Source organism: Xiphophorus couchianus, chromosome 7 (assembly GCF_001444195.1).
Source record: "Xiphophorus couchianus chromosome 7, X_couchianus-1.0, whole genome shotgun sequence".
NCBI lineage: Eukaryota > Metazoa > Chordata > Actinopteri > Cyprinodontiformes > Poeciliidae > Xiphophorus > Xiphophorus couchianus.
Window position 1 is genome coordinate 37,077,883 of NC_040234.1, and position 15,390 is coordinate 37,093,272.

The 15,390-nt window shown below is 42.1% G+C and overlaps 2 protein-coding genes across 5 annotated transcripts in view; one reads left to right on the forward strand and one right to left on the reverse strand.

Annotated features, from left to right (window-relative positions):
* LOC114147765 (inactive dipeptidyl peptidase 10-like) overlaps positions 1-11,776 on the forward strand; it is a 45,770-nt gene extending 33,994 nt beyond the window's left edge. For both annotated transcript variants that reach the window (XM_028022370.1, XM_028022371.1), the window contains exons 11-26: positions 150-273; positions 355-393; positions 2,263-2,370; positions 2,471-2,562; positions 2,716-2,763; positions 2,893-3,014; positions 3,478-3,525; positions 4,236-4,334; positions 4,452-4,521; positions 5,113-5,307; positions 6,168-6,222; positions 6,308-6,407; positions 6,498-6,556; positions 6,666-6,738; positions 10,168-10,241; positions 10,337-11,776. In XM_028022370.1, the coding sequence (XP_027878171.1) occupies positions 150-273; positions 355-393; positions 2,263-2,370; positions 2,471-2,562; positions 2,716-2,763; positions 2,893-3,014; positions 3,478-3,525; positions 4,236-4,334; positions 4,452-4,521; positions 5,113-5,307; positions 6,168-6,222; positions 6,308-6,407; positions 6,498-6,556; positions 6,666-6,738; positions 10,168-10,241; positions 10,337-10,474 (1,444 nt within the window). In that variant the 3' untranslated portion in view covers positions 10,475-11,776. The remainder of the gene's footprint in view (positions 1-149; positions 274-354; positions 394-2,262; positions 2,371-2,470; positions 2,563-2,715; positions 2,764-2,892; positions 3,015-3,477; positions 3,526-4,235; positions 4,335-4,451; positions 4,522-5,112; positions 5,308-6,167; positions 6,223-6,307; positions 6,408-6,497; positions 6,557-6,665; positions 6,739-10,167; positions 10,242-10,336) is intronic.
* Positions 11,777-12,491: 715 nt separating this feature from the next.
* Positions 12,492-15,390, reverse strand: part of dpp10 (dipeptidyl peptidase like 10) — a 78,105-nt gene continuing 75,206 nt past the window's right edge. For all 3 annotated transcript variants that reach the window (XM_028022367.1, XM_028022368.1, XM_028022369.1), the window contains exon 26: positions 12,492-15,386. In XM_028022367.1, coding sequence (XP_027878168.1) covers positions 15,249-15,386 — 138 coding nt within the window. In that variant the 3' untranslated portion in view covers positions 12,492-15,248. The remainder of the gene's footprint in view (positions 15,387-15,390) is intronic.

Consider the following 15,390-nt stretch of genomic DNA (forward strand, 5'->3'; position numbering starts at 1 on the left):
GATATTAAAAACATAGTTTGTGATTTACATCCTGATCAGTGAAGGTCCAGATTACTAACATGTAGTCTGATGTGTCCAGAGCCGAGTGTCTCTGTCTACAAACCGAACAACCTGGGATCCAGTCTGCTTTTGTTTGCATCTCTGTGCAGCGATTTCTACGTCACCATGGTGAAATGGGTGACCAGGCAGAACCTGAGCGTCCATTGGGTCAATCGAGCTCAAAACATGTCGATTCTTTCTCTGTGTGAAGCGTCGTCAGGCGCCTGCGTGACGGTAGGAAGCCTAACGCTCATCAGTCACCCAGGAAGGACAAACATGGAGCTCCAGTGACCCAACTTCTTCTCCTTTACCCAGAAACACTTGATGACATCAGAGGCGTGGCTGGACCGGCAGGTCAGGGTTCTGGATGGTTCTTCTCCTCTTAGCCGGGTTTTAATGCTGCATTTTGATGAATCAGCAGCTGGATGTGGATCTTTCCTGTTCCTGAACAGATTCTTCCTTCAGAAAGGATCCAGTATGAACATTATCTGGATCACCAAACTGGTTTCAGTACTGAACCAGAACCAGAACATTCTGAACACCAGTAAAACCAGCCCTCAATGGTGGACAGCGCAAACAAAAAGCTAGCTGTGCTAGCCCTAAAGTGCTACCTATAAACAGTAGTTAGTGGTAATGGGCTCTTTGCACCTGCCGCGCTGACGTCACAACCGCATGCGCAAATGCTGCTCTCTTTTTTCCGCTTTGAGTTACCATGACAGCTAGAAAAGACAAAGTCTTATTTCAGACACAAATAAAACAATACTATGAACATTGCTGTCTTCCTAATATAATGGGCTTTTAAGTTTTCATGGATTTCCAAACGATCCTGAATTAAGAAGATGGTGGCTTGTAAATATTCGTAGCTACCAGTTAAAGCTAACGCAGCACAGCAATGTTTACAGCCTTCACTTCACTCCGGATCAACTTCTTCAGCCTAAAGCAGAAGGTAAAGGAGCCTCCTGTGTTATTTCCATGGAATCACTTCTGTATTCAGCCTGAAAGAGTTTATGGGAACCAGAGAGCAGACCAGAACCAGACAGCCGAGCTACTGACCCGCCTGAACACACTGCTGGAAACACCGTCCTGCTTCACAAGAAACATGCTAAACTAATAAAGCGAAATAACACGGAGACCTTAAGGAACACGGCCATATTTTTCTAAAAGCAACAACTGAACCTGAACCGTCAGCTGAACTAGAACTCCGACACCAGAGCTGCTCTACTGTTAAGCTATGGGCTTGTTGTTCCTCAGGCTGCAGAAGCAAAAAGCCTGAACAGTAAAATCCCCGTTACTTGGTCTCTGACACTAACGACAATAAACCACCTAATATACTTGAACACAAGGTAAAAACATTGTCCGTTAGAATGGATGAAAAATGTTTAGATACATTTTTACAAGAAAAATGTCTAGCATAAGCTACAGCTAATGTTAGCCAGTTTAAAGAAAGTAAAACTCACCTTCGTATCTGTGTATAACGAGGCGAACATCTTAAAACTTTTCTCCAGCTTATTGTCGGGGCTTCGGATCGATGTTCATCATTTATTGTTACCTTGGACACAACCAGTGGAAAGAGACATTTTCAATAGATCGGAAAAGATTGAGCCGCTTTTCCCCGGAAGCTGAGGTGCAAAGAGCCCATTGGGGAGAAAAAGAAGAGGAGAGGAAGTGGAACTGCTGCATAAACAGATTTCAAAATAAGAGCATGAATATAAACGTCTACACAGATTTCCCAAAACCTCAACAAAGATGGCTGACTTTATTCAACGGAAGCAAACAAAATAAAACAGAGATTTACAATATACCTGAAACCAAAACAGAACCAAATCAGAACCAGAACTAGGGAGAGAACTAGAATCAGAACCAGAACTAGGACCAGAACCAGAACCAGAACCATAACTAGGACCAGTTCCAGAACCAGAACAAGCACCAGAACCAGAACTATGACCAGAACCAGATCTAGGACCAGAACTAGAACCAGAATTAAAATCAGAACTAGAACCAGAAATAGAACCAGAACCAGAACTACACCAAAACAGAACCAAAACCACAACCAGAACTAGGACCAGAGCTAGAACCAGAACCAGAACTAGAATCAGAACTAGAACCAGAACTAGAACCAGAATCAGACCCAGAACCACAACCAGAACTACAACCAGAACCAGAACTAGAACTAGAACCAGCACCAGAACCAGAACCAGGCTGACTGTCTCTCTGACCTCCCAGCACCAGGAGCCGCTGTTCTCCAGAGATTGCTCTACGTTCTTCATCAGCGCCGCCATGCGTGACGGCGGCCATGGCGTGTTCAGCCACATCGTTATGATCTCCAGCCAGGTAGATGCAGAGCCCTCTGCTGGCCTGGAGGAGCTCTTCAGGGTTAGCATGTGGTAGCTAGCCGTGCTATGTGTGCTAACACTGCTCTCTCTACTCTCAGTCTGACGGGGAAGAGGTCAAAGTTCAGCAGATGACCTCTGGAAGCTGGGACGTCTCTGAGGTCCTGTCCTACGATGAGAACTCCAGATCAGTGTGAGCTTCTAGTTTCAGAGCCGTGTCCAAATTTAAATGACTTCAGATGAATTGTTCTGATTTATTTGGAGCTGCAGCTTTTCTCTTATTAGTAATATCAGAAGTAAATATCTTACTTAATTATTCAACCACATGATTTCTTCTGTTTTCCAGATATTTCCTGAGTTCAGAAGAAGGATCGACTCAGCAGCACCTGTACAGGTTGGTAAAGAATACCGACCAGAGCTTAACCTGATCCGACCCAGGGTTTAACCTGATCCAGCCCAGAGCTTAAAACCTGATCCAGCCCAGGGTTTAACCTTCATGTTGACCTTTGCTCTGCTCCCTCAGGCTCTCTGTGTTGAATGGTTTCCATAAAGAATGTCTGAGCTGCTCTCTGTTCAGACCAGAATGCAGCTTCTACCAGGCCGCCGTTGCTCCAGACCACCGACATGTTCTGCTCAGCTGCACAGGTAAAACCTGGCAACCTGAAAACCTGGCAACCTGCTTTTGCCTCACTGTAAACCAGCAGGGCTGCTCATATATAAAGGTTTTTTTGGTTTTCCAGGTTTATTTCTCTTTAAATGTTTTTATTCTGTATTTACGCTAAATGTTTTGAGCAAGCTGAAATGCTAAATAAATAGCTAGCTCTGCTGTTAGTGCATTAGCATTATCAATAGAAAATCTGTTTAGACAGTAATGAGGGGAAACACGAGGCGGCTTCATTAAAAGCTCTAATTGTTCCTAAATGTAGAAAAATTCCTTTTAACTTTTAAACTTTTGTTTTAATGTGAAATGTTTTAATAATCCTGGACTGCAGGTCAGGATTTCAGAACAGGAAAGCTGTGAACTAATGTGATCATAACTCAGTGACGTGAAGGATGAATATCAGGAAAAATGAAAGATAATCAGCTTTCCTCTGGGTGTCACCTGCAGGTCCGGGGATTCCTCAGACCTCCGTCCACCGGCTGGACGACCTGAGCAGTGAGTTCCCTCAGGTCACTGACCTGCACCAGGTGTTTCTCTGGTTCCGGTCAGATTCCCAGATGGTCACATCTGGTATTACAGACATAGATCTGTAGCACTCAGACCCGCCTCACAGGAGAAGAATTTAGGACTGCAGCGTTGAGCTCCCTGTGACAGCAAGGAGATCGGAGCTGCAATCAGTCTGACATCACTTCCTCCCGCTGCTCATCACTTCCTGCCGCAGCTCACCTCTCATCACTTCCTGCCGCCGCTATTATCACTTCCTGCCGCTGCTATCATCACTTCCTCCCGCTGCTCATCACTTCCTGCCGCAGCTCACCTCTCATCACTTCCTGCCGCCGCTCACCTCTCATCACTTCCTGCCGCCGCTATTATCACTTCCTGCCGCCGCTATTATCACTTCCTGCCGCTGCTATCATCACTTCCTCCCGCTGCTCATCACTTCCTGCCGCAGCTCACCTCTCATCACTTCCTGCCGCCGCTCACCTCTCATCACTTCCTGCCGCCGCTCACCTCTCATCACTTCCTGCCGCCGCTATTATCACTTCCTGCCGCTGCTATCATCACTTCCTCCCGCCGCTCATCACTTCCTGCCACCGCTCTTAATTCATCGCCAAACTTCCTGCGTGGAAACATCAGAGCAGCTGCTCGCCGCGCTGCTGGAAGTTTTTTCTGCTGATCGATCTCGACTCTCTGAACTTCGGCAGGATTTACGACTCTGGAAAGAAACGCAGAGCTGAGACGGGTTCTGACAAACAGAACGGTACCGAGGGCGGACCGGAGAACCATACAGATAAATAACTCTGGTGAGAACCCGGACCAAGTCCACTGCAAGGTCCAGCACACAGCAGAACCATCAAAACCACCAGTAGAACCATCAGAACCGTCTTTGGGTGTAATTTGTCTCTCTGCTCCTTGTTCAGGATTGGTTCTGGAGCTGCTGGTTCCGTCGGATCTGGACGAATCGACGGAGCATCCGCTGTTACTCCTGCTGTACGTCCGTCACTTCATTCACACATTTAAATATAAAAACTAGTGAAGCTCTTTTTAAAAGTTTAAAACATAACTATTAATTTGCCTCCTGCAGTGGTGGCTTACCTCTGCTAATGTGCTAATAGCAGAGCTAATTTTTAGCTTAATGCTAATTTAAGACGCCTAGCGCACTTAGCTTTCTCTAAAGTAATCTTTCTGGATCATTTCTGAATCTCTAATCTTCTTGTCTGTTTTGTAAACTTTGAGTTGAAATAAAGTTAAACGTCTCTGTTGACGTTTTGGTCAGGAATTTTTCAGGTAGTTTTTCATTTATATTCATCTTTTATTTTGAAGTGGGTAAAGCAGCAGTTCTGTTTACATGAATGAATGAAGGTGGTAGATGGAGGAACACGACACCAACATGAACAACCAGGCTGGTAAACAGATTCATAGAAACATTTCAAATATGTGCAGCGCATTAGCGTTAGCAGAACTAATGTTAATAGCTAGCGCTTTAAGGTTAGCGCAGCTAGCTGTCCCGTTAGTGGTTCCCACCACTGACCCCAGAGTTTTTTGCTGTTGAACTTTTCTGTTGAACATGTTTGTCTGTAGAGACAGCGCCCCTGGTGGCCGGGTGGTGAGCGAGCGTTTTTCTCTGGGTTGGGAGTCGGTTCTGGTCAGCTCTGATCGGGTCGTGGTTGCCCGTGTGGACGGGCGGGGCAGCGCCGGCCGGGGTCAGGATGTCCTGCAGGCCGTCTACCAGAACCTGGGGGTGGTGGACGTTCAGGACCAGATCGCGGCGCTGCGGTAGGTTCTGCTAGCTAAACACAGATAGCATGCTAATGCTAATTATTTATCATCCATAGAGGACAAGTCAAAGTTTGATGAAAACATCTGGAGTTTTTCAGCCTGATGATAAAATGACTTTGGTTTGTTTTCTGGTTTTTATTGTAAAAATTGATGGAAGATCTTTAAGCCCTTCCTGCCTGAATTTATGATTATTTAGAAAATAAAATGTCTATTTGAACAAACAAGGCTTGTTTGTATTGGCTGTATTGTTGTTTTAATACAGCGCAAATAAAACATAAATTTGGTATTTAGAATTCAAATGATCAAATTTGGTTCTAACTCTGACCACCAGATGGCAGCCAAGTGGCGGATCTGATCAGAATGATCCTTGGTCTGTGTAAAATATGCATCAACAGTCATTTGTGGTTCTACATAAACCAGCCTAGCTGTTTGGGAATTTTACCAAAGTTTACAACATTAGCCTCCAAGAGTTTAATGAAACATAAATCAAAAAATAACATTCAGGAAGTAAAACCATGCTGGATGTTTCAGAGACACAATGCAACATTTCTGTCACACTTGGATAAAAATGTGTGAAAAGATTTTAAATCAATTCATTTTGTAATCATTTTCAGATCATCAGTCTGAAAATGATTCTGAGCCGTTTGTGCAGGAGAGAAACTTCGTGGCTCCAATAAAGATCCCATTAAATAAATGTGACTAGGAACTCTAAACGTCCTATTTCCCTGGGGAATAAAGACGGTGTAACACCAAGGAACGTTGCTTCCAGCCACTCATCAAAACTGGAAAGACAAGAGAACAAAGAAGTCGGTGTGAATCAGGTTGTTTGTCTAACTGATCTCATTCTAACCTGTCAGGCATCTGACGAAGCTTCCCTACATCGACCGCAGCCGAGTGGGAGTTTACGGAAAGGTGACAAACCTGCTGCTGCTCCAGAACCATTGACTCATGTTTTGGGGCATATTCATCTAAATGTGTGATATTTTTGTGTCTGCAGGCGTATGGAGGCTTCCTGTCGTCCGCCCTTCTCCTGACCTTCAGCTCAGTGATTAAATGCGGCGTCGCTGTGGCTCCAGTTACCAACTGGAAACTCTGTGGTGAGGAAACCATCAGTCCCAGTAACAGAACCAAAATAATCAAAACTAAATAATGAACTGAGCTCTCCTGGTTCTGTTGGACCGTCCCAGGATCTGCCGGTTCTGAGCGCTTCTTTGGTTTTCCTGTGACAGCGGATCTGAGCTACCAGGTAGGAACAGCAGATGGCGCTTCCTGTCTGTCCTCCAGCTGCAAGTTGAAGGGACACGGTGCTTCCTGCAGGCTAACATGCTAACATGCTAACTGTTTCTCTCTGCCAGCTGTCCAGTCTGATCCGGGGCTCCTCAGGGCCCGGTCCCCGGGACTTCCTGATTGTCCACGGCACGGCCGACGGTGAGCAGAACACAGTCCTGTTCACCTCTCTGAACAGTTCAGTTTAGGAACTGCCTCATGAAGATGAACAGTTCTTTTCAGTATTCTAATTCCATCAGAACTTTTGCTATCTGGGTTTTGGAGCAGCTGGAGGGTTTTAACTGGGTTTACTGGTTTAGTCCCAGTTCGGCGCTGCAGGATCAGATCCATTGATTGTTTCCAGGATTTTCTGCTGCTAGGAGACGACAGCAGGAAACCATAGAAACCTGTTTATTATGGGGTGGAAATAACGTTTCATCAGATGTTTTCTCTTGTTATGCATTTTATGCAGAAGCAGAAATTAAAAATGCTTTTATTGTTTCTCTATTATTCAGTGATTAATGTTTTTATCCACCTGATTAAGAATATTTTAATTACTGCTCATTAATAAGCAGTATGTTCAGCTACTAATGAAATACTCTTCTGCGTCATGTTTTACAACATTCTTTTCTTTTGAGAGTATTTATTAGTTATTTATATTCCCTTTATTTGGATATGTAGCTATTGTGTTTCATGTTCTGATTCTACATGTCGCACAGCGAAGAATGATGGGCCAGGTCACTTCCACTGTATCATATTTATCTAGAATAAACTCTAAAACACAAAGCCAGCAGGTTGGAGCAGCTGCTCGTCATGTCTGTGTTACCGGCACCGGACCTGGAATCTGAGCCAGAACCAGGTGGTGCACAGGCAGATGAATCCTGGATCAAAGAGGAAGCAAGTTGGTACAACGTTACTCTGGCAAGAGCTGTTTACTCTGAGCCGCGCATGCCCAGAGCCAGGAAACTCGTTCTCCCCGTTAGACCACAGCGGCACGAGAGCGCCCCCTCTGGCAAGAAGATACATACACACAACAAACACGTTTCTATACATAAGAAAAAAACAAAGACAAAAGACAAGACTAATTCTGATTCAAAACTAGGGGATGTATTAATAGGGTTAGTGAAGTGGGTTGAGAAACAGTAAAACAATAAATAAAATTAATACATTCTATTTTTGAATCAGAATTAGTCTTGTCTTTTGTCTTTTTTTTTTTTTTTTACTGTTTCTCAACCCACTATCTGCTCTAAGCCGCTTCCTCAGTAAAGGCCAACTTTTTCTTAATAGCACAATACACTTTCACCTAAAACACAATTATCAGAATAGCCCAACAGTTTACAGTTCTCATTATCACCACTGATAATACTGATAATACTGTCTGCATCTTCATGTATCTAACTTTCATTAGCTTTCTGTGAACTTCTAAATCTGCTCCTTAGTTGCATCTTTTCGGGCCTGATACTGCCTCTAGTGGCGTGGGGGTGGTAACACAACTAATATAATTACATTACTAAATCAGAATACCATAAAGTCTTTATTATTTATTATTAATGTTGGCATTATTGAAACAGTAAAAGATCAATTCCCTCACAAAAGAACATACCTTTTCATTTTCTTAAGGAAGTAGAGCTAATTAAATGACATAAACAAAACCTGAAAGTGATTCCAGTTTCACTTGATGGCCAACCTGTTGAAACTGAGGCAAATAATAAATTCCTTGTCGTTCCTGGACAGCCAGCTCAAAACACTGAAAACTCTGGCTATATCTTTAAGAACTGTTCTCAGAGACTCTGTCTTTTTGGAAGACCCAGTGATCTTTGGGTTGTTGAGTTAAAATGTTAAAACTTAACGTTCTAACTTGAGTTTTAACTCAACTCAAGTTAAAACAACATTTTAACTCAAGTTTTAACTTTTCATCTCCTCGTCTGGATTGGTCACATGAGCTGCAGAATAACAGACAATCTTTGAAGAATATTTTCAATCTCAGGTATAACAGCAGGTAAATAGTGGTGAAACCAAAAACAACTCTGTCTCAACTGTTTGCTGAAAGAACATGAAAGATGGCAGGAATATTTCAGCAGAGAGCCTCCATCCTCTTTATTCATCAGTTTGACCCTCTGAGCTCATGAAGGTGTTACTGTTTTCCTCTGGGAACTAAGAACATCTTTTAGAAATCATTTAGTGACAGTGCAATAATTATTCATAACCAAACTAAATGACAACATTTACCTATAGCTTGTTAATCTGCTCTATTCACAAATGGTTGATATTGTGATTCTATAAATATGATTTATCGTTTTAGAGTCGATAGACTAAATAGTTCCGTCTTATTTTTTTATATATATATCTATATATATATATATATATCTATATATATATATATAGATATATATATATAACTCTACCAACAAAAAGTCTCAGAATAATATACACGGCACCGTAAAAACAAAAATGTGAATTTTTGTTTGTATCTGTTTAACAACCAGATTTATTATTCTTCTGTAAACCTAATTCATTTGTTTGTTATTAACTTTTGCTCAATTAAATTTCTTATGTATACATTGCAAATGGTAGTTGATCATGTTGTTGTTCATGTTTTTTATTTCTTTTGTTCCTCCTATAACTGATGGAGATATATAGATATTATTTATAATGTATAAAATTATTGTTTAAATGTCATGTAATTAGCTCTACATCTTTAAGAAAATGAAAAAATATGGTGTTTTATAAGATAATTGATCTTTTACTGTTCCAGTAATGCCAGAATTAATAATAAATAATAAAGACTTTGTGGTATTCTGATTTAGTAATGTAATTTTATTAGTTGTGTTACCACCTCCACGCCACTAGAGGCAGTATCAGGCCCGAAAAGATGCAACTAAGGAGCAGATTTAGAAGTTCACAGAAAGCTACAGAATCTGTTAAAAACTGTGAGCTGAGCTGAAGTAAATAAAAGAGAGAGAAGTTCAAATACATGCTGAGAGTGAAAATCCTTCCTAAAGGTGAAGATATATCACAGATTTCAGAAGAATATGAAAACGGGAGACCGCGGATAATATAGGAAACAGCGCCCCCTTCACTTCCGGAGTGCAATGGTCCCATTTCTAAAGAAGGTCTGAGACTGACAGCGGTCCGTCCCGCCCCTTCCTGTTTGCTGCAGCGAGGTCCTTCTCGGTCCTTCTGCTCTAAGCTGTTTCAACTTCTTCTGCCGGCCAGAGCGTCAACCTCTGGTGCACATGGCTGTGAGCGCCCTCTGCTGGCGAAACTCATGATACATTTTAATTAAAATAGATTTTAATGATAGCTTCTCACTGTAAGTTACTTTGGATATAAAAATAAAATGGGGGGCTACTATTTTGATTAATTTGACTTTCATAGTGCCACATAAATGCATATTTATTTAGCTTTATTTCTTATTTCTTTATTATTTGTTTCATCTAATTATTTTCATACTTTTTATTTAATCACTCTCTTTAGTTATAGTTTTATTTTTCTAGTTGAATTTCAGTCTTTATAAGACTTAATTTATTATAAGAGCTGAATACTATGTGTTATTATTATGATTATGATTAACAATGTTCTCTGTTTCAGCCTCTGTCCACTTCCAGCATTCAGCAGAGCTGGTCCAGCTGCTTTCAGCCCGAAACTTTAACTACACCCTGCAGGTAGAAACCCGCCCAGCTGGTTTCTGTCCTCCAGCAGAGCAGATACTAATAAACCTCTGATCCGTGTGTGTGTGTGTGTGTGTGTGTGTGTCCAGATCTTCCCAGATGAAGGTCACCATCTCGTCAGAGTAAAGAGTCGGCGCTACATGCTAGCCTCGCTGCTCAGCTTCTTCAGACGCTGTTTTGAGGAGGAGGCGGCTGTTGCCATGGAGACGTCTAAAGAGGACGACTGATGCCTCAAAGGATCACGACCTTTTGACGTCACTTCAGTCTTTATGTCACATTTAAAAGAAGAAACACCAGAAATGAAAAATAACCACCTCCCAACAGCTGCAGCAGAACTTTAGCTCATTAATACTGTTATTAGTTATTATTACATTTTATTATTATTGTTATTCAGTTTTATTATTATTATTCATTGTTATGTATTATTGTTGGATCATCAGAACATTCTGGCAGCGTTAGCCTCCAGAGAGCGCAGCTGGACTCTGATGATGTCATCAAACTGCGACGCTGCTTCCTGCTGCAGAAATTCTATTTTTATTGTTAATTTGTTTTAAGAAAATGTATTTATTAATATCAACAAACATGGTATCGGTATCACATGTACTCAGATCTGAAAAACTTGAAAAGGCCGAGAAACAGAAGAGACAAAAGAACCAAACATAAAGAACAATAAAAACAACAGAACATAAAGAACCAGCCATCAGGGATTTTCAGAACTATTATGAAAAGTTTATGAATCAAAGTGTCATCAATCTCGTTCCCAAACCCAGAAAAGATAAAAGTCTTGATATTTTAAGGCCGATAAAAATAAATAATGATTACAAGTATTCAGCTTGTAATCATAGAAAATGTATGATTTTCTATCATAAATTCATGATAGAACATGAATTTATGTTCAAAGCTTTAGATTTATTTGGTATGGAAATAAATGTATTAATGTAATTAAAACATTTGACAAAGATTCAAACAGTTCAGTTGTCGTCCTCATGAGGTTTAACAACGGTAGAAAACCAGGTTGCCTCGTCTCTCCTTTGCTGCAGAAATACTTTCCATATCAATTAAAATTGCTCCATTTTTAATTATTGGTTCCAGGCGAAGAGTTTTCTGTCAGCCAGCTGACGACTCAACCGTCTCCTTAAATGTCCTGCTGCAGAAAATGAAGGAATTCTGAGATTTTCCTGTTTGTGGCCCGAACCATCGGAACCAGAACGCGGCGCCACGCTGCCGGATGATGCGTTTAAGGACCTAGAGTGGTGGGAGTTTCCTGTTCTTTCTTGTAATCTGTTTTTATTTTCAGAATAAAAGCCCATAATGTGAAAAATGTTTGCAATAAAAGATGGAAGTTATGATTCAAACAGTTCTTCCTGCTGAGGAGAAATTAATCTGGATTATGGCTTCGGCAGCCGGTCGCAGACACCATCAGGCTCCGGCTGATCGCCCCAGAACACAGGAACAGGAAGTGTTTGTCTGACCTTTGACCCTGGGCTTTACTTGTTCTTGTCGGGTTCTGAAATAAACTGGAAAATCTTTCTGGTTTCGTCCAACTCCAGTTATGTCCCAGTTGGTTTCTGCAGGTTGATGGTTCAAATCCATGGCTGTGTTTCTGAGCAAGCTGGGAAAAGTATTCACACCCCAGGGAGTCGTTCAATAATCAATAAAATATTCACACAGGAAACCAAACCTCAGGCGATGATTTAATCAGGAAAATTTTCAATCCAATTTGTTTCCATCTCTTCAACATCCCCAAAATCCTCAGTTCAGACTTTGACTAGGCCACTCCAAATCATTTGTTGGCTTTAAATCCAGGCTGTGGCCTTCTGCTTCGACAGGAAGTGTCAGTTTGTCATGAATGTAGAGAAAATTTGACTAATTTGAATATTTCCAAAGTGAGTTCTCTTAAAAAGAGCCGATTTCTATCATCACAAACAAGTGAGGCTATTTTAGTAGAAATGTTGATTATAAGAATCTGAGCCAGTTCTTCCTGCCGTCAAACTTTCTCAGGTTGATTCCAAGATGGCCGCCTGGGCAGACAGAACTCTGATGTCATATCCTGGAGCTTTAATGTGAAACACAGACCAGAATAAAGCCTGAACTCACCGCAGCATCTCAGTTAACTCATGGTCTGGACTTTGAGTAGGCCACTAGGACTGAAGGATCCTCCCAATCTGCCCAGTTTGGGTCAATGTTCCCATCACGGTGTGGAAACTGGTGCTGATCCGGGAGTAGAGCAGAACAGACCAGGTCCACAGTTTTACATTTTTTATTCATTTATAATCATCACCAGAGGACAATCACAATAATCCCGACCCGACCCAGTACAGCAAAAAGAACCGGAACAAGCAAAATTACAAAATCCGTCCTAGGAGGAAAATCAACCAACCGCCCAAAGGAAACAATAAGAAATATACAAGAATCCAGGAGAATCACGGACTGAATCTCTGGGAATCTGAAAATAGATTTCTGTTTTCTGGACTCCGCTGTACAAAACTACGGCTCCCCGCGAGGGACATGCAAACACCGGAACTGCTGCCGGAAGTCCATGGAGTGATCCAGATTAGTTTGAAGACACCACAACCTGCTTCTACCGGCGGTCCGGACCGTCCAGAACCGCCCAGAACCCAAATGGCTCCACACCAGATTCATCCGAACCTGCCATCCATATCGGAATAACACAGACTGCAGCGCCACCTCTGGAGAGCCTGAGTAGGTGCAGATTAAAGAGAAAATCCGATTAATCTGGGCTGTGTGTCGCGGCGAGCTGGACCAGAACCAGCAGCCGGGTCAGAATCAGCAGCTGGACCTTCAACTTTATTACAAAAACCACAAAGTAAAGTAGCGCCTTATAATTTATCCAGAAAAATTACATTTAGAGGAAGCTAAGTGTGCTAAATGTTTTCAAAGTTAGCTAAAGCGCTAAACTAAAAATTAAGCCGGTTCTGACCCAGCTCTTGGATCTTCTGGTCAGCTTCTGGTCCAGCTGCTGGATCAGAACCAGCAGCTGGACCAGACGTGTTCCAGCATACGGAGCGCCATCAGGGCCAAAATTAAAAGAATGTCAACCCATTTTTTAAATAAAGTTTTCTCTGAAACAAAAAAAAAAATTAACTCAGCAAGTGACTAGCCTAGACATGCTAATCGTTACAGGAAGTAGCTACAGCTGGGTGGGCTGTTGTCTTAATTTTGGCCCAAATGTTGCCCCATACTTGACCATTTATTTTTTATTACAAATATACAAAGAGTTGTTGGTGGAAGTGATAAACTGATGCTCCTTTCAGATTTGTTTGGATGTGACCTTTGACCTTGCAGCAGCTGTTAGGGTTAGCTGTCCAAACTGTTCGTCTCCACTGTCGCCGTGTGCTTGCTCAGTGAAGCTGACGGCTGGCTGGGTTGTGATGGAACTGGGTCAGTCTGGAGGTTTAATTAGACCAGATTTAAACCTCGCTGCTGTCCTTCCACATTATCCGTTACTTTAACTGGTCCAGTTCTCAAGCAGCAAGCCTGCGATCAAGGAAACACTCCAGGTGTTTATAACATGATAGAAAACTCAAAAAGGTGGAACTTACATGATGACTTTAGAAAAATCAAAATCTTAGTTTTATTTTTTATTGTTTTCTCTGCTGTCTAATTCCAATATATTGGTAGATAATTACATTTTACCATCTATGGCTTATTATGATTTCAGACAGGACAAAATGGAGCTAATCGGCTAACAGTCGAGCTAACTTTCTATTTAGCATTTGTGCACTGAGGTTTTTATAAATGAACTTTTTTAAGATACATTTTTCTGTCTGTTTTAGAAACTTTCTGTTGAAGTTCAACATCTGTGTTGATGTTTTGATTATTATAATAATTTATCAAGTTTAGACATTTACATTAATGCTCTTATTTTGAAGTAGGTGACGCCAGTTCCGCTTCCTGTCATGTTTTGTAACAAAAATAACAAGAAACATACAGAAACAAAATAAAATGGACAAAACTAGAAACAAATATAATATCAATAACAGAACATTTAAATTATACCCAAATTAAATTGGAAGGTTTTGGTGTTTTAAGGGATAATATAATTTCAATTGAAGTTAGCACTTTAGCGTTAGCAGAAACATTGACTATGATTTGTGCATTAGAGTTAGCGCAGCTAGCTTTGTAGCTAGCACAGCCCACCATTGATTATTATTATTAATATTATTATTTAGTCTGGTGTGTTTTCTGACAGAACTCTGCTGGTTTCTGTCGGCTGGACAACCAAACTGGACCTTTGGTTCTGGAACTGGACTGTAACTACTGACTCAGTTCTGATTCGCTGCTTCACTGCAGGAAACGGACTGTGGAATGATTATTAGAATAATGAAGGTTAAAGGTCAGATCGGCCGGTTGTCTGAAAACTCTCGAGGCTGAAGTTCTGATGTCAACAACTGATGGGTCCAGAATGAGAAAGTTCTGGTTTTGGTTCTGGTTCTGCAGCAGAACCTGCAGATGAAGCTTCACTTCTTCATCCCAGACATTCAAGGTCAGCAGAAGGTCACAGCTCAGAAACCCAGTTTGTCAGGAGGACTGTCCCTTTAAGGGCTGAAGCTAATAGGAGGTTAACTGGAGGCTAACAGCTGATGCTAACTGGATGCTAACAGGGCATTGTTTCTTCATCAGTGCGCTGCTCCCATCGGTTTACAGTGTTGGCGTCAGGTGGAGCTCCATCTTGTCGTGCGGTGATGGCGGCGTCGCCGTCTCCATGGAGACCAGTGCGGCGGTGGTGCACGTGTTTGGTGTGGAGGGCTGCAGTCTGAAGAACCTGGAACAAACGTAGGAAGTTCTCCGTGTGCTTAGCTGGGATCGTGAGCGATCCAGAAGAAGAAGAAGTTGATGCTAGAGGCGAGGACGCCCCCTGCTGTCCCCGCGGCGTCCCGCTGTCCTTCATGTCCACATATTTATACATTCACACAACAAAGCGCTCATTCGGGCCGAAGCAGCTCCGGCGGCTGAGTCCAGGCGGAGAACCGGCAGCTGTCACTCCTCCTCTTCCTCGTCTTCGTCAGGCAGCGGCAGCAGCTCCTCCTTCAGACACTCTCTGTAGAAACCGCTCAGCGCCGAGAACAAGTGCTGGCGGCTCGGCGCCGACAGGAAGTGACCTTCATCAGGGTAGATCTGA